Source organism: Aphidius gifuensis, linkage group LG5 (genome assembly GCF_014905175.1).
Source record: "Aphidius gifuensis isolate YNYX2018 linkage group LG5, ASM1490517v1, whole genome shotgun sequence".
In the NCBI taxonomy this organism is placed as follows: domain Eukaryota; kingdom Metazoa; phylum Arthropoda; class Insecta; order Hymenoptera; family Braconidae; genus Aphidius; species Aphidius gifuensis.
The window spans coordinates 6,514,484-6,535,469 of NC_057792.1; the positions used below are offsets into that span (position 1 = coordinate 6,514,484).

The 20,986-nt window shown below is 23.8% G+C and overlaps 1 protein-coding gene across 1 annotated transcript in view; it reads left to right on the plus strand.

Annotated features, from left to right (window-relative positions):
- The window catches only part of LOC122857292 (probable G-protein coupled receptor Mth-like 1), a 70,434-nt gene that overhangs the window by 43,588 nt on the left and 5,860 nt on the right, over window positions 1-20,986 (plus strand). Inside the window, exons 5-6 of the mRNA XM_044159391.1 lie at window positions 11,584-11,768; window positions 20,139-20,277. Coding sequence (XP_044015326.1) covers window positions 11,584-11,768; window positions 20,139-20,277 — 324 coding nt within the window. The remainder of the gene's footprint in view (window positions 1-11,583; window positions 11,769-20,138; window positions 20,278-20,986) is intronic.

Genomic DNA, 20,986 nt, shown 5'->3' on the forward strand with positions numbered 1-20,986 from the left:
TAAATAAATTAACTCTATTATTTAAAATTAATGGCATTTTTTTTTTTTTGTTTTTTCAATGTATTCTTGGCAAATATTTTTATTAAACGTATATATTGTTGCCAAAAGATAAAAAATTGAGTGTTTGATAGAAATATGTATGTATATATCTATAGATTTTTTTTTTTTTTATATAAAATTTTCAAGTCATATACTTTTATAATAAAAAGGTATTAAAATTTTTTAGATATATCACTTGTTTTTAAACTATTTTAATATAAAAATTGGTGTCACGAGTGAATATCATAGCTAAAATATACTGAACACAAATTTCTCTGTCGAATCATCCTGAAAGAAAATGATTTTCCCAAGAAAAAAAATATACTGTAACGTTTAATTAGTATGAAAAATATTATCCTATATTTAAAATTAAAATTAATCATTATAAAAATAATAGAAGCATAGTAAAATATAAACATAATGATTTAATGACTATTTTGAATTTGCCAAAAATTATGACAACAGTATATATCATAGGATAAATAAATAAATATTTCATTTAACAATTTATTTATTTTTTTAAATTTACTTTTATCATACATCTTGGATAAATTTAAAATTAATTAATTTAAAAATAAATTAATTAGTCATCGTATTGTAATGACTCAATGCTATTATTATTTCAAATTTAATTTGTTTAATATTAATCTTTCAAATATTGTATTAAATGTTTATTTATTTTTATTTTATTATTTCAATTTATTATTATATATTATTAATTCAATAATTATTATAAATCTTGGATAAATTTGTAGCTTATTTATTTTTTATTATCATATAATCATGAAAATTATTGAAAGAAAAACTAACTTCAATTTTAATATTTATTAAAATTATAAAAAAAAAATATGTACTTATATTTCATATGTCAATTAATCTTGATCAATACATCATTTATAAAATTGAATTTTTCAAGAATGATAAATTATTTTATTCAAGATGATGGATTATCTTTAAAAAATTTTTCATCTATTCTTTTTCATATTATTTTTCATTCTCTTTTTTATTTTCCAAACTCCATATTATATTTCTATACATATATATATCTGTTTTGCACGTCTGCAAGCATGTCCAGTTTTTGTTAAATTATTATTTTATTTTTTTTTTTGCTTGTTGGTCCATTGGGGAAAGGACAACGACGAGTAATGCCTTGATAGTACCATCTGCTACCATAACCCAAACCCAAGTTTAGAGACCATTGCACATGCCTTCATACCTAAAAATCCTACCAACACCATCACGTACCAGTATGATGCGTCTAAAACGTAAATTAAACAGTCAAAAAATAAAATTAAAAGAGGAATATAACGAGACTGCAGACACCATCGAGTCAAGACTATATGTATATATATTTGTCCATTCTAAAATTTTCTATTTCTTTCTTTCCATTCAATCTTTCATCTTTGTTCCTTTGTCAGTCACCCCAAAAATACTTTAGGCATTTATTGTGAATGAAATATATATACAATATACTGGCGTTAGATAAATTCGTATGAGAAACGTGAGGGGACAAGAGGGTTGAATGAGACAAAGAGAAAAGAAGGGAGGATTCCGTTGGGTAGGTTGGTTTACTGATTTGAATATTGGAAAAGGAACCAGAGGAAGTGTACGTCATGGTACCATGGCTTTAATTAAAACTCCTGCAAAAAAAAAACTGCCAAAAATTTTAAATCAAAATATATATACATAATAAAAACATATGGTCCTGAGTGAGTGATTCTGTTTTCACGTTTTTTTTTTTTCTTGTGTTATATATACACACGTTGACATAAATAAACAAAAAAAAAAATATTAATAATGACAATAATAACAGCAGGAAAAAGTAAAGAATATAAAAAAATTTTAAAACACTTTTAATCACTTTTCCACTGACGTGTGGATGAATATGCTTTTATGTTGCATGATATTACGTTTTTTTTTATTTTTTATATGAATTTTTTTCTACTTTTTTTTTTTGCAACCTTCTTCAATGTCAAATTTTAATTAATACTCTCTTAGGACTTTAATTAGTCCTGTGTTGTCCAAATTAATGACCAAAAAAATTTTTTCAATTTTTTTTTTTGTTTAAATTATTAACTTTATTATTATTATTATTATTTTATAATAATTAAAAACAAAAAATTTGATTCTTGATGAATTTATTTACGATAAAAGTTTATCATAATTTTTGGTAGAAAAAATTGGAAGAATAATTGAGTAACGTCTGACTTACAAATTTTATTAAAATTAATTTTAAATAATCTTAAACTCTAAAGGATTTTTTTTTATGATCACTATTATTACAATAATTTATCAAAATTAATTTTTATTTAAATTCTAAATCTTGCTATATAAAGAACTATTTTTTAATTTTGGAAAATATCAAATAACAGCCGAGTAATAATCAAAAAAAAAAATTGATTTTATTTTTATAATTTATCATAACTTCACTGCTCGCTTTGCTGTCAATTTATGATGGATTGAATTGGCTATTAAAAATTTCAACTTGATCATTATTTACAGATATTATCAACGTTGTTTTAAAAATATTTTTGATAAAATAAAAAAAATTCTAACAACTTTTTAATTGAATGGAAAAAAGATGTTATCGTTTGGGAGGAAATCATTCTAGGTTGTTTTTTTTTTTTTCGTTGAAGAGAAGCTTAAGTTGTACCTGAAATAATCCGAGTTAAGGAGAAGGAAAAACTTATATATATATATATTAAGTAGAGTTCTCTTGGTATATTGTATTTTGTCTGAAGTGCTCTACTAGTCACCATCCCTATCCTCAAGAGTATCGAGGGGTACTATAAGCCATTCTCGAAACGATAAAATATAAAATAAAAATAAAGCTAAAAATAATCGGTAAAAGTAAAAGTGCTTGCTCAATCAAAAAGTTTATTTATATTTTTTTCTTCCAAAAGTCTTGTCAATTAAAAGAAAAATATAACAATAAAATTAATGACAGGATAAAGTTTATTACATTTAATTTATTTAAAATATAAATTAACTTACATTTAGTTGATAAAAAAAAATAAAATAATTTAATCATGATACATTGGACATTTTCGAGCATTAATGTTCATAATTTAAGTAAATTTGGTTTGTTGAAATTTTGAGAAAGGATGAAGACAATGCTATGACACTTACAGTCGTAAACCTGGTACTGAGTTATAGCATTTGTAGGGTTAAAATTTTACTTAAAATTATTGGCTGGATTATCAAGTGAATTGTTAATGTCAGTAAATTGGCATCAATCCAGTATATTTATTATTTTACTATTTTATTTAACAAACATAGACAAAATAATTTACTATTTTTTTATTTTTTTTTAATTATATTCATTCAGTTTGTAGACAGTATTTCTGTACTGACTGATTTTATGCAGAACATGTGCATCTGGTTTTGTATCTAATCGTTCAGTTGGTGTATCTGGTAATAACTAAATTTAGAATGTATTTTAAAAAATAAAAATTCATTTCAATATCAAGTTCGATGCTGTAATAAACCAGTCTTCCTAAAAAAAAACAGGAAGTTATGTAAAATATTTTGATAAATTAATTTGATTATTTTTGTAAAAATAATAGAATTAATTGAATAAAAAAATAAATCACTAATTAAATTAATTAACATTTTTTAAATTTGTATTTTCATATTTAAATAAAATTATTTTTATAATTTTAGTTTAAAAATCTCCACTCAATTTTTAACATTTACTCGATGAATTTTTTCTTTTTTTATCCCTAATTATTAAAGGGTTTAAAAAAAAAAAAAAAAACACTTTACCAATCATGTTTTTATCAATTGAGATTTGGGTGTCTGAGGAAAAAAAAAAAAAATTTATATATATAATGCCACTTGAACGTGACACACAAGTATGAAATTGTATGTGCGGTAAGAGAAATACGCCCACATCATGTTCAACTCTATCAACCAAACCCCCATTATGTAACAATAAATTCCTGCAGTCGTTCGCATTCGATAAATACTATCGTCTCTCATATTTTTTTCATTTTTTAAATCCATTTTTTGTTTTCTATTTTTGTCCAATTCTATTTGTTTTAATTTTCATTTTTCTTTACAAATAACTTGCCTTTGAATAGATGACAAATTTACTACTACTTTTTAAATCTTTATTATATTTTTAAATTTATTAATCTTAAAGTTTTAATAGAATGAAAATTTATATATCTTTTGTTAAATATATTTTTTACGATACTTTTTTATATACGTAGTATAAAAATTTTTAGTCAAAACTAAAACGAATATCGTCATTTATTATAAAAAAAATTAAGTCTTTTTAAGATCTCATAGAGATCTCTTCTAAATCTCGTTTGTGAGACGGATAGAGATTTATTTTTTTTCAGAGACAAATTAAAGAAAAATTGAAGAAAAATTAGAGAAAATTAATGAAAGAATTAGAAATAAATTGAACAAGTTAACAACGAATAACTTTTTGAACTTTTTTTTCAATAAATATCTACTTGCACCGACTCCGACTCTACGTTTTTTTTTAAATATGGATTCTAAGATTGACCTAAATATGTGTAAATAAATTCTTTTAATTCAATAATAACACAATTAAATAAGTAAACACTCGAATTTTAAAATTCAACAATATCTACTTGCGCCAGCTCTAACTCCGACCTAAAGTCCGACTCCGACTCTGACTCCGACCTTAAGTCCGACTCTACAGATTTAAGAGAGATCTTTATGAGATCCCAAAAAGACTTAATTTTTTTAGCTATATTCTATTGAATTTAAAAAATTTTCATCTGTATAATATAATTCAAAAAAATAGACAATAAAAGCTGCGTTCTTAATTAATCCCTGATGAAAAAAAAAATCAAAGAAAATAAATAAACAATCACTTGAATTTTCCCTCACAAAATAAAACAAATAAAATACAAAACAAAAAAACACATCAACAGTTTATATCGATAAGAAATTTTATCGTTTCACTTATAATACCATCAAATCAAAGAATAAATGTCAGATAAAATATAAACAAATAAAATTGTATATAAAAAAGATTTTTTATTATAAAAATCTGTGAATGACATTAAGTAGAGAGATGAATGTGTTTCACCATGGCGAAAAATAAATTTAATGATATATATACTTTACTGTGGTATTAAATCTTCATGGTTGATGAAGTATTATCATCCCTTAATTTTAAGATATATAACAACGGAACAATCTACCAAGTTCTAACCACTTTAAAATCTGTATTTTTGCTAGTTCATGTTCCGTGTCTCATCATACATTATCTTTTTTTAATCCCTGTTTTAATTTACTTTTTTTTTTTTCTAAAAAACTCTTCTATATTCCCCTTAGTATATTTTTTACAACCCTTTTAAAAAATTGAGGAATGACATCACTTGAAGAATGCCACTGGAATCTTTTCATGCGTGTTTTCATATACACCTTTGCTGTGCTTCATGAATTTCATTTTATATAAATGTTTTTGAAGGCGCCAACACAATATCATCTTTACAAAAAAAAAAAAAAGGAGTATTTTACAATGTATACGCTAAAGAGGGTTGTATATATTCATATTATTATAATTGTAGAATTGTCAAGGTAGAGGAAAATTGAGAGGTAGTTCGGGGAAGTATTGTACCCTTTTATTAAAGTGAGTCTCAAGTGCATTTATCATGTGTGTTTGTGGATGTCTGGATTATGCGTATACTCAAACGCGATTCACTATCTTTGTCGTAAGCAGAGGTATTCAATGTTCAAGTCTCTAAATTTTTTTTTTTTTTTTTTTTGTCAACACAACACTGATGATGTGCAGAAGTAGGCAGATGAAAAGAAAATACATATACAAAAAACTCTTTTAAATTTGTCAAAATTTGAGTGCAATTTTTGTGTATAAAAAAAAAAGTGTTGTAAAAATATTTTTTTACTAAATTTAATATATTTTTATTTTTGTTTTATCATATATAAAATTATTATTTATCTAAGAATTTATATATGAAATATTTTCTTTGCATAAAAAATGATAATTCTGTTGAATAAAAAAAAAAAACAATATTTACCCTCAAGGGTTGAAGGAATCGATGTGAAATGATAGAGGGTTTTTATTCTTTGGCTCATATGTTTGCATAAGGTTGACATGCGTGTCGTGAAACTACCCAAGGCAACTTGAGATATAATAATAAAAGCATAAATTTCTATTTTCATCGTGTTGTCTTGAGGGTAGATTAAAAAAAAATACATATATAATATAAAACAGAGCAAAGTTACAACTGTTTTTTTTACATCAAAAATATACTTTTACTTATAGAATGGTTTTTTTTTTTTATGTATATTATTCATTTTTTTTTTTTTGAGCTTTTATTATCTTTATCTATTGATAGGGAGGAGTGAAACGTGTCATGGACAGACAAACTAGACTAGTCTTCGTTTTAGTAATCCCTCGACTGAAATCGATCCACCATTGTTGGCTCATCTCGTCACGCCTCGTTTCATCCTTTGCAATATTTTTTTTTTTTTTTATATATTTATTATTATTATATTTCTTCAATATTTTTTGTTTTTCTCCAGCCTCTCAAAAAGTTGGAAACATGGACACGACAAGGCAACTTGCCAGAAACAACTTGTCTAAGATTTTTTTTTTTCTTAATTTTTGTTTTTCATTAGTTCTTTGGTTAGACTTTCTGAAGTTTTTCTGAATCCTAAACATGAATTTTTTTTTTAATTTCTGCAAGTTAATTTTACTCTGTTTTATATCAATTTTTTTTTTTTTTTTAATTATTCGTACATTTACATTTTATTTATATTTTTTTCGGTCGAGAATTTATACAAATTTTTGTATATATTTAAATTTTTAGAGACAAGTTAAATAAGACATTAAATAATGAAGTGAAAGAAAAACTAGTTGGTATTATTACTGGGTATATGTGCTTGGCCAGAAATTCGTTTTTGGTTTCTCTACATGTATTTATTTCAGTGTACCCCGCCAACCCCAGGTGTAATTATAGTCGTTGCATTTAGAGCATGTGCCCGTTTTACTGATATCTCAACTAGCCAAATTGTTTGAACAAGTAGAAGAAGAAGAAGGAAAAGAAGAATTTGCAACGAAAAAAATAAAACAATTTCAAAAAAAAAAGCGTAATAATTTTATTTAAATGTGCTCAATGAGTTATTATGGGTTATTTATTTATTTATTTATTTTTGATGATTAATAGAGATATTTTTCATTTGGATTGAATCAATTAATGTCTCGATGAAAGTGAATATTTATTTGTAATTTTTAATGGAATATAATTAGTCATTTTTGTTGATATTTTTGTGTTATTTTTTTTTGTTGTTTTAATTTAATATTTTGAATGTTACAAGTAGCGAGTAGTTGTATATGATAGTTTTGAGTCTTTATCGAAAAACAGAATAATTTTATTTAAAAAAATAACTAAAATTTTTAGCAAACTTTATTGATAATTTATTGGCATTGCTTTCGAATTTTAAATTTACAAATACAAAAACTTTTTGACAATATGACAAATGACTAAATAACCGATGTCAATTATAATCAACGACAAAATAATAAAATAATATTATCTGACGATATGTTAATTGAATTTTAGTTCATAAATTTAAATATAAATATATTTATTAAAAGCTTCCTTCTTTTTGTATAGTAATTTTTATTATTTTTTTCTATTAAAATTTGTCGTTGATTTTTAATCGTTAGGTTTTTTTTGTTGTGATTATTTTTGCATTGGTTTTAGTTTCATGTAATTGCCATGTGTAAATCACAGATTAATACAACACTTTTAAATATTTTCACAAAAAAAAAAAACGATAATAACTACTGTAAGAAATATTTTTACATCGTTTTTACTGTTCTAAATTTAGATACGTATATTAATTTTTTATATAAACAAAAATATTATTCCAATTTAAAAACAACTAAACAATAATAATTTCTTGTTTTTAATTAATAATCAAAAAACCCATAACTCGGCAATTTTTCATGAAAAGTATCTCCTTTAATTTAGCCATCAAGAAAAGACATTAAACTCGGTAGTTATATATATGAAAAGGTAAATGATAATAATCCATTCTAACTCAGTATACCACTGAGAATATATACATATACTTTAAGTAATATTATAATACATATAACGAACAGTGGAATAAACCCTTGTTCAACAAATGGCAATGGGGTAAAATGTTGTAACAGTCGATAATTCGTTGTGCGGATGGTATTCAATATTCAAGTCCCTCAGTGTAGTCCAAGATGGTATGATGTTATTTCCTTTTGGAGCAACACTACTTGCAAATTTCTATACATACAACTTAAACAATACACACAATACACATACAATACTAATATATTTTCTTAACACTAGTATTACAAGTTACTTTTGTCTTTCCGTGTCCATAATTTCTCTTCCTTGATCGCCCTTTTCTTAGGAGAGATACAATACCTTTGTTTCCATCAAATTATTAACAAATTATATTCAAAAAAAATATATTGTCATCACAAGAAAATAAAGACCTTAGTGTTATTTCTATTTTTTAATACCTTACCGTCAAGTTATTGGCTCTACAAGACAAAATTAACAGCCACGATTATTAAATATGTATTTAATAAACTTATATGTATACTAGCCGCAGGGTTATTTCAATAACTGCTGCTTATATTTTATACATAAAACATAAAATAATAATAATATACATTTTGATATTTCAACTTCATTCGACTGTTTGAAATATTTAATATCTGTATTTCTAACCCTTATCCATCCATTAAATTTATAAACCGTAAGAAAATTTCTGACGTTAATGTACGTTATGTTATGTTACAATCAATATCGCTATTTTACTATTTTACATCAATATTTTTATACTACAGGATTACACTTTTTTTTTATTTTGTTGATTTTATTTTACCTTTATATTTGTTGAATAATATCACTGGATGATGGAAAGTATTTCATGAAATATTTACTATATGGAAATAACCACAATTTTTTTTTTTTTTTTTTTCGATTTATAATTTTTTTACATACAGATTATTGGAGTATTGCCAAAACTACGAATTTTTTTTCGATTTAATATTAAATGTTAATTTATGAATTGAGATTAATTGTGTATTTTGACAATTTTTATTTTTTTTTTATTGCTGGTTTTAATGGTTTTATTTTTTATTTTTTGTTTATGGATTTTATGGATTTTAGTAATGGCTAACACAATGGAATTTATTGGATGGTGATTATTAATGAAATTTTGACGTTATCAAACGTGTTGTTATATTGTGTATATAGGGGTGTATAATGAAACGAAGGTTTTCTCGTATCACTTTATTCTTTTATGAGATGATAAAATACTTGATAGCATCATTGTTTGCAAGGTATAGTTTTGACGTTGTCATAAAAAGATTGATGATGTAAATCTGGACACGATATTGTCTATCATATAAACGAAAATAAAAAAAAAATAAAAAAATATAGAATATATATATTTTATCTATCTCTAGGAATAATTTATAATTTTATCTATTAAAAAAAAAAAGAAAAAAAAAAGTTTTTTTATTTTCTCTGTTGTATGTATTGTTCGATGTCATAAATTGCACCCTAATGGTTTTCCATTTTCATTACCATTTCAATGACACTCGGTTTTCATGTCAATCACAAACCTCTTCAATTGTTTGACTAAATTAACATACATATAATTCATTGAATTATAATTTCTTATATATATTTATAAAACAATTCGTTTTCAATTTTTATTATTTATTCATTTGATTGATTATTTTAATTTATAATTCAAATCAAAAGGTCGAACAATGATTAAGTTATTGAACTATTTATTTGTTTAAATTATTTAGATGCAATTTAATAATTTTAGATATCATTTTTTATTTAAATTAATAGATTTAATAGAAATTTTGACGATAGAAAAGAGAATAATTTTAAACATAATTAATTGTTGTATATGAAATTGATTCAAACAGTTTGGTGTTTTACATTATCTTGATGTATTTATTTTCCAAAAATTTTAATTATTTTTCGTTGATAATATTCTCGTTATTGATTAAAACAAAAAAAGGGTTCAGGCACTGATAAAGTCACTGAATTAATTTCATTTAAAATAACTTGAATTCAGTAAAATTATTTGAAATTATAAAATATAAAAATTAATAATTAAATTTATTTTTTTTTATTTATCATTATAATTATTAATTTTTTTGACTGACTAATTTGTTGTCTTTAGTAACAACTAATGGACTTGTACTTGAAGATAGCATTTATAAAAAAATAAAATTATATTTTTAATAAAATAATGTTATTTATATTCACATCAAAAATATCTTATTGATTAATTGAAATAATTTATCAAAATTATTAAAAATTATTATTTATTTTTGTTTATATGAAATTAACATTGGAAAATTAAACAATTAATTTTATTTTATTATCAAATCAATTAGTATAATTAATTATAAATTAATTCAATATTAATTAACTAATTTGATTATCAGTTGTTTTATATTTATTTTAAAAACTTGTTGAATCAGTTGCTTTATAACTTTTTTTTAATTTTGTGAAATTATTATTTGTATTCCATTTATTTTGATTAACTGACTTTTATATATTCAACATAATATTTTTCATTAATTTGTTTTGAAAATTATCACTGATTGTGATATATTTTATAAAGCTCATAGACATTAGTTGCGTTATATTATCATTTTTATAATATCTCAAAAATATTTCAATCGGCTTATTGAAATTTTAATGATTGTATTTGATTTATTATGTATAAAATTTTGTTATATTGATATTTATTTAATCCGAGCTTTCAAAAAGATTAATTATATAAAAAAAATTCAATAATTCTTTTGTTTATTTTATCAATACATAATTAATCAAATTGTATTTGAACAAAAAATGAACAAAAAAGATATTAAATAATGAAAAATTCAAAAACACATGATTGATTTTTAAATAATAAATATTTCAAAGTAAAATTTATGATGACAACACCTGGATGACATTTGTAAATTAACAGTTGTAACTGTCATTATATAATAACGATATTTTCATTTTAAATTATCAATTCAAGTTGTGCAATATATATCGATCAACGTTGCAATACTCATTACAATTTTAAATGTTTGTAAAACGATAAATCACTTGGTAATAATTTTCTCATCCACATCCTTGGCGTTTTAGTTGCACCAACTCCCCAGTGAATAAATGTGTATATGTAGACTTGTAAACTATTATAAATCTTACACCCTCTATATATATTTATTTTTTTTTTTTCACCCTCTCAATTTTCTCCCTACAACATCACCACAATGACTTGTAGACACGAACTTTTTTTTTCCAATTATTTTCCAACTTATGTGCAATTCTTTTGTTCACAATTTTTACTTTTTCTTTGTTTTGAATTTTATTGTTTTCATTGTTCATTATAATGTCAAGTTTATTTTTATTTTCAAATTCAATAAATCTTTTTGTTTCTTCGACAATTTGAATTGTATTTATAATATATTATTTTTTTGTTAAAGCTAATTCAAATATATAATTTTATTTTTTTATTTTGCAGTGATTTGAGACCAGCCAGTTTGGAAAAAGGCCAAGAAACATTACGACTAAGGGTGTACGCTTGTTACGCTTGGGGTGGTCCACTTCTTGTTGCCGGGCTTGCAGCAATACTTGATCATTTACCCCCACAAGAAAATTATACTTTTCTACGTCCACAATTTGGCAGAGATAAATGCTGGTTTTACGGTAAATAACATTATTTTTTTCATATATAATTCATTGATATTACTAAAATAATATCTTCACAAAAAAAAAAAAAAAACAAATTTGTTGATTAGTTCCGAGTTTCTAGATGTAATAATCGACCACTGGGTGATTGAATCAATTTTAATTTATATTTTTTTTATAGTTTAACAAGTACTTAAAAGAATTATACATAAAAAAAATCATCAAATCTTTATTAACTGCTTAATTAATCAACTAAAACCTTATTTTATGGTCGAAAAATTTGTTGGAAAATTCCCTAAAAACTTTCTGCGGTTAAACTCATTAAATGACTTCTTAATGTTTCGGTTTTTTTTTTATAAACAACTCACTCTGTTTATCGAAATAGCCACTTGTTCATTTTACAGCTATGCTTTTATTATTTTCTTGATAATTAATTTTGCATCTTTTTTTTGTTCTACGCGCGCCTGTATCCATAATTTCTAAAATGTTTATTGTTTATTGTTTATTATTGTTATAAAAAAATGCATCAGTAGAAAACCACAAAAAAAAATATTTTACTTCTCCAAAATGTCCTTCATTTAATGGATATTTTAGAAATACTGTGCAACAAATATTTATTGTAAAAAAAAATATTAAAAATAAAAAAACCAATGGAAAATTATAAAGTTAAAATTTTTTAGAAGTTTAAACAATTTTTTTTACAATAAATATTCGTTGCACAGTATTTCTTCGTCCTTTTTATATAAGGACTAATTATAACCACTCGAGGATTATATTTTTTTTTTGGGTAATTATTTACCAGGATATATTTTATTCTACCGAAAAATTTGTGCTCATATTTATTCATGCAAGCCATAATTGTATTAAAAAAATTAATTATTATTTTAAATTTTCAACTATATATATTAATCAAATATATAATTAGTAGTGTAATAATTTTCTGGATTTTCTCATTAAGCAGATTATTGGAATTTTGCCAAGTTTATATCTCTCCATATGTAGATATTTCAAAGGATTAAGGATTATTAGGGTTGAATTTTCTCTTGGAAGGTTGCGTTTAAACTAGCTACCAAGTCACAGAGAAAAAAAAGAGAAAATAAATATATATAACAAAAAAAAAAAAGACAACTAATAAGAATAGTTTTCGTGCTAAATGCACTTGAATATATATTACAAAACCAAGTAAAGAGAAATATATAAAATGGGGGTTGTACATGAACACATAATCCACTACCACTGTATATATAAAATATAATACTTGCAACTTTGTTAATCCCAAAAATATACATACGAACAAAATATATACACTATAATTCACATATAAATATATTTAATAACTCCCTCATCTTCCCACATTATTTCTCATTTATTATTTCATTTTATCTTTTTATTATTTATTTACTTTTTTTTTCATCATTAATGTTTCCGCATCTATTGTCAAGATACTTCAAACTAGCAATTATTAAAAACCCCCGCTGTGGAGTTTGCCGAAGAGAAAATATAATAGAAAAAAAATATCCCCCCACATACATGAATCCCACACTTTTTTTTTTTTTTTATCTCACTCATCATTTTTTGATGACTATACTCGGTAAATTTATATACTTGCATGTGCACATATTGTAGATAAAAAAAATAAATAAACAGAAACCTTCTGCAAACATATTATCCATGTCAAATCATACAAAGGATTATTGATTGTTGAAAAAGGCAAAATTGTTTTTCACAAATTAAAAAAAAAAAAAAGTAACAAAGTTTTTTAAAAATATAAAAATATTTCAGAAATATTTCATTGATTATTAATATTTTTATCTCAGTTGGCAACATTTTTTTAAATATCTTTTAATTTTTTTTTTGTTTTTTATCGTTGATGAGAGTCGTGAAAATAAAATAATTCACGCTGTTGTAAATCAGAGATAATTGTGTCCCAAGGGGTGGCTAAAAAGAGAGTTGTTTCGTTGTGACAAAATCCGAGTGAAAATATATATATATAGATTGTTGAATGAAGTAAAACACATAAAAAATAAAAAATATTCGAGGGATGAATTTTGGCGAGGTTCTTCGTATTTGAGTGGTGATAGTAGTGGTGTATGACTGCAAGTGAGAAGGGATGATATCCGGTATGTGTCGTGTATATAGATATATACATATATACATGTTTATATGAAAAGTCGAGACGATAGGGTAGTGAGATAAACCTGGCGCCAGTGAGCCAGCACGTTAAAGGGACGAGGGCAAGTTTGATCTAACTATAACCCCACCAACTTATTCGCTCCGTGAACCTTACATATACACATTATGTACAATTTACGGTATGATACTTGCTTGCATTTATCTCACTTTTACTTATATACATGTATATGCAACTATGTGCAAGCTAAACCGCACATACGTACACACTCCATTGTTCTGTATGTCCTTTTTTTTTTACCCCCTTTGCTTTTCTTTACAAACACACAGTTCGTCCAACAACTTACCGGTAAATCCACAAAGGAAAATCCTACTTTACTAAACAAACTGTCCTCCAATCTACTGAGGATTAACAAATTTGTGTTTGTATAAACGTTATTTATTTTTTACATATACATATATGTGTTTAAATAAATTTTCATTAGAAATAGGGATGTTTGAAAATTTTTAAATGACGTTTATTTGTTTTTTGATGATAATTTTATTGATATGTGCTCAATGAGTCATTCATGGGCTATTTATTTTGATGATTAATAGAGATATTTTTCATTTGGATTGAATCAATTAATGTCTCGATGAAAGTGAATATTTATTTGTAATTTTTAATGGAATATAATTAGTCATTTTTGTTGATATTTTTGTGTTATTTTTTTTTGTTGTTTTAGTTTAATATTTTGAATGTTACAAGTAGCGAGTAGTTGTATATGATAGTTTTGAGTCTTTATCGAAAAACAGAATAATTTTATTTAAAAAAATAACTAGAAGTTTTAGCAAACTTTATTGATAATTTATTGGCATTGCTTTCGAATTTTAAATTTACAAATACAAAAACTTTTTGACAATATGACAAATGACTAAATAACCGATGTCAATTATAATCAACGACAAAATAATAAAATAATATTATCTGACGATATGTTAATTGAATTTTAGTTCATAAATTTAAATATAAATATATTTATTAAAAGCTTCCTTCTTTATATAGTAATTTTTATTATTTTTTTCTATTAAAATTTGTCGTTGATTTTTAATCGTTAGGTTTTTTTTGTTGTGATTATTTTTGCATTGGTTTTAGTTTCATGTAATTGCCTTGTGTAAATCACAGATTAATATAACACTTTTAAATATTTTCACTCAAAAAAAAAAGATAATAACAAAACTAATTTCAACCTTTTTAAAATTCTAAAGATAATGTATTTAAAAAAAAGTTTGCACAATAATTAATAATAATGACACGAAAATAAATTAGTTATTGTTACTAAAAGGTTTGTTTTTCTAATTAAATAAAAAACAAACAACAAAAGATATAAAAGTAACTTTTCTTCTTGACAAAGTTTTTCCTTAATCAAATAAAGATGTGTCAAATTGTTCAAAATACAATTAATCAAATTTTATCAATTTTTTCACAATATTTCAAAAACTATAAATAATCCCTCTCTATAAATATCAATTTAAAATTGAAAAAAAAAAAAGGAATTGAAATTAAAAATCAAAAGTAAATCTGCTGCTGTTGCAAAAAACATAAAAAAATATAAAATGATAAGTGCACGTTTTGAAACACGTGCAGGCAATGAATAATGGTGTCGATTTGGCGCCGGCGAGCTTTCTCATCCCTCCATAACAAGTTGTAAAACTAAGGGTTCCACGCAATAGTATAGGTTAGTGAATGAGTTAGTAAAAGATAGAGAAATTGACAAGGGACGTAAAGGTAAAGGGGTAATAATATCCAAGCTGATTTGAATTCATTGGTGGCTTTAGCATTCAATAATTCAACTGGGCATTTCATTACGCAATACACGAGTACGCACTTTTATACCTTTCTCTATTTTTCATATATAAAAATAATTTGAGAAAGGGGTATAAAGCCCAGAGGCTTGCTCTAACACATTGCCAAATCTTCTCTACTCATTCAATCAAAATATAATTGTGTTAAATTGTGTTTCGGACCCCTTTAAAATAATAACTGCTTCAGGGCAAGAACAACCTTGTCCAGACAAACTGATAAACTTGCTAGGTAACGTAGGGCCACTTAACTTAACCGATAATCCAAAACAAATTACTCAGAAACTTGTATGTATATACATAACCCATCTTCCAATTAATACATATATTCTCCCTCTCATAAAACTCTTCAATATATTTTTTTTTTTAAATTAAAAATTAAAATTTTCTAAAAAGAAAAATAATATTTATGTGAACAACAAACTTCGTCCATTAGGCAAATTAGTTTTTCAATTGTTTTACAAAAAAGAAAAACCATTATAATAATGGTCTATGTATATATATAGTAAAACGAATAAATATATTTTGGTATTTCTTTATTTTGAATATTCTATTTTGTGAATTGTGAGATGATTTATTTATAATTGTTGAGAGGAATTTTCATTGGTGCATACCAAAAATGTTTGATACGAACAACAGGCATGTCTACTGCAGAATTTAGAGGATATAACCAGTACAGGGATGAAAAAAGAGAAAGAAAATTATAATTGGGAGAGAAAGAGAAAGAGAGAAGGATGTTTGATAACGGTTGGTACTGCTAATCGAGTTTGACGGTGAGGAGCATAAAATATATCGGCTAGATACTGGGCTTTACTGGCACGCGTGAGCATAATTCACTTATGTTTGTTATAGATGTTTTGTTATGGAGAAAAATGATATACATGTATACAAAATATATTTGTATATAAGCCAAGTAAATGCTACCATAACTGAAACACCAATTGTTGGCATTTAGCCAAATAACAAATAAATGGTATATGGTTTTTGTTGATGTTTTCATATTTTTTATTCACTCGTTCCATTTCACCATCACTGATGGTAAATCAGTGTATATATTCACAGAAAATTTAGTTTTTGTTGAAAGCTTGAAAATGGAAAACAAAGAATAACAAAAAAACAAACAAAGTTATAATAAAAAATGCATTATCCAACTAGTTTGGTAATGGAGTAAATACATTATGACAAAGAGGAAAGAAACATTATAGATCAGGAACTTTAAAGCTCTTGGGAATTCATCCACTTAGTCTTGAGAAATATTTAAAAATGATTATTCACAAAGTATGTGTATACATTAACGATAATAATATTGAATTTAAATGTTTGATAAAATTTTTATCGGTGAAATTAAAGTTCAATTACAAGTTAATAAATAATATAAAAATTTTTCAAACAAATCAATAAGAAATGAAATATCTTGATCAATAATTTTCCCAAAAAAATACAAATCTACAAGATTTGTTTTTTTTAAAAAAACACTGTGTATGTATTTAATTATAATTTTTAAAAAAATGAATTTTCATTTGACAAATATTATGGAAGAAAAAAAATTAAAAAGAAAAGTTGATTTAATTAATAACCCTCGTAAATTAATTTTTTTTTAAATAATAATTAATTACTCTCCAGATTTTCAACAAAATCATCAATCAAGATTCATAAACCATATTAATTATTACAATAATTAATTAGTATTTTTTATTTTAAATTTTAATAATTTTAAGAATTTAATTTATAATCTTTTAAGTCATCGTTATATATCATGATTTTTTTATTTTGAAATTTATCGTTAAAAAATGATAATGTATATCACATGATGATAAAATACATTCATGCAAATTTGAGAAAAAAAATTAATATTTGTCGGAGATTTGTTTGACCCTTATAACGGTGGCATTTTTTTTTTTTTTCTACTTTTTTTTTTGTTGACTGAAGAGTATGAGAAAAATAGTATGGGTATATAGACGACCCTTGGCGAGAGTTATATAACCCGGAATTTTTATTTTTCGGAAGAGATGTAGGGTAGTTTGAGAGGGGTAGAATGGTGATGGCCGAGCTGCAATCTGCCAGTAGCATGATAGTGGTCTCGACGCAGTTTATCCGCGCGTGGAACCGAGAATAACCGAGACCACAAACAAACCTATAAATTAAGTAAATCCTGATGCAACGTTTGTGTCATCAAACATACATTGTTAAAATTCACTGAGTTTTGAAATTCATCCAACCAATTCTAGTGTAATTCCTTTATCTTGCAGTTTTCAATTTGAAAATTATATAAATATGCGAATAAAATGATTTATTTAAAATAATGCTTTAAAAAAAAAACAAGTTAAAAATTCCATTGATCAACTTTACTTGGCATTTAACTGTCCCTCTATTTCCTTGTATTGTAGCTACATCATTTCCTGATTTCTACCCCTTTTTCATATAATATATATATATGAACACATACACGCTTGAGTTGTGCTGTTTGAATTTTAAAGGGGCTTCAAGAGGGCAACCTCTGTAAATGTAACTTAACAAAATGTGCTACAATTTACCCCCGAGAATTGCCAACACCACGCGACATAACTTGGAAATTGTTGAATTCCATACTACCCTTAGTTTCTCTTTACTCTCTTCTATATACTCTTTATCACTTCTTATATTGTGTATATGTGTGTGTCTGTATATAGATTATGTAGTTCTGAAACAGCAAAATTGGAACTCGAGTGGGGTAAACACTTGAAACAGCATGGAATTTTCAAGTAGATATGTCGAGTGTGTTGTATAGAAACTTGTTCAATAAAAGTTTTGCAATATATTAACAATAAAAAATCATTTGTAATTGTTCAAAGCTGTAAATTATATATTATATACACTCTTTTTTTTTTATCATCATCAATTTTTAATTTATCATCAAGCTTTCAATTAAAATACTTTTTTTAAAATCTGTTTTTAAGCGTTGGTATAATAATTTTACTAGGATTTATCGAAGGGTTAAGACACTCGTTATTATTTTAGTAGTCACTTGACTTTGATTAGCTTCAAATAATTTTAAATAATTTTTCAATATTAAATAAATAATTTAACAAATTTTTTAAATAAATATAAAACAATTAATTATTAAATTAATTTAATAATATAAAATTAATTAATTATACTAATTTATTTAATAATAAAATAAGTTGAATTTTTTATTTTTTCCAATATTCAAAAAAATTTATACAAAAATAAATAATAGTTTTTAATAATTTTGATAAATTATTTCAATTAATCAATAAGATATTTTTGATGTGAATATAAATAACATTATTTTATTAAAAATATAATTTTATTTTTTTATAAATACTATCTTCAAGTACAAGTCCATTAGTTGTTACTAAAGACAACAAATTAGTCAGTAAAAAAAATTAATAATTATAATGATAAATAAAAAAAAATAAATTTAATTATTAATTTTTATATTTTATAATTTCAAATAATTTTACTGAATTCAAGTTATTTTAAATGAAATTAATTCAGTGACTTTATCAGTGCCTGAACCCTTTTTTTGTTTTAATCAATAACGAGAATATTATCAACGAAAAATAATTAAAATTTTTGGAAAATAAATACATCAAGATAATGTAAAACACCAAACTGATTGAATCAATTTCATATACAACAATTAATTACGTTTAAAATTATTCTCTTTTCTATCGTCAAAAATTTCTATTAAATTTATCAATTGAAATAAAAAAAAAATATCTCAAATTAATAAATTGCATTTGAATAATTCAAAACAAATAAATAGTTCAATAACTTAATCATTTTTCGACCTTTTGATTTGAATTATAAATGAAAAAATAATCAATCAAATGAATGAATAATATAACTTGAAAAAAATGTTTTAAATCAATTTGTTGATATTAAAAAAAAAAAATAATTATCTCGTCTTAATTTTCGTTCAAGAGTCTCATCATAAAATAATTTGTTGCATATTTTTTCTTTTTGCTTACTTTATCACAAATATCCGGCATCTTAAGCATATGTTTATCATTTGAGGAATTTGGTAACTTCCTGCCTCGTATGTTTTTTTTATATTTTATTTTTTCCCTTTTTCCTCATTCCACCCACCTATATCTCCTGAAACCGCATCAATGCTCAAGATATATATATTCAGTCGCAAATACACTTGATTCATAAATACCATACCACCACCGCATTTCAATATCTATCCACACTGACTAGATAAACCAACGTGCCATTCAAACAAATTTACTTTATTTATTATTCTAACACACTGTATAACTAAAAATTAAAATTAAACTCAAAATAATAATAGTAATAGACTAAATTTATTTCCTTTAAACCAAAAAGACAAAATAATTCTTTTAAATTAATAATTTAATTATTGAAGCTATATCTAATTACTAATTATTTATTTTATTATTTTTCTAGGTGATACGGAAATTTTGGCTTATTTTTATGGACCAATTGGACTTCTTCTTGCAATAAATGTTATATTTTTTGTTGCAACCGCTCGTGAATTAACATGTGGACTTTGGAAAGGTGAATTTGTCAAAAGTACAACTGAAAGGTATGTTTAAAAAAATAATTAAATTATAAATATAAATTTATACACTCATTGAGTATAAAAATAAAATAAAAAAAATATATAAAAAATGATATTATCAAGTGATTGTATTATTTTTTTTTGAGAATTTAAAATAACTGGATAAAATTATTTTTATTTTTAAACTGACATGTTTTTTTATTAATTTAAAGTAAAATTTACTTCTGTGTTTTTTCATTCTTCACAATTTTTTTTTTTGCTTTCTTTTATTTTCATCAAAATTTTTTTTTAAACTTTCTATATTTTTATATATGCTTTTGTGTATTTTTTTAAATTTTTTTTTTCGTTTTCGGGTTGCAATTTCATTCGACAAAAAATATACAATGTATATTTTTTTTTCTTCAAATCTTTCATCACACTTTTTCATATTTTCAACACTTTATTTCTTATTTTCATTTTTTTTTTTTTTTTTCAAATATTCATTCAAGCTAAAGTATAGTACTAATATTATTTTATTTTGTATATAAATTTATATTTTTTCTGTATTTCAATTTTGTGCCAAAAATAAAATACAAGATACTTTTTGATGTTTAAATTTTTAATGGTTATATTCAAGAATTTAAATGGCACTAAAAAAGTCTGTTTATCATCGTCACTCAAAAACAGATGCAAATAAAAATTTTCTATTGCAAAAAAAATTTTTTAAACAATTTTTTTTTTTTGACAAAATAAT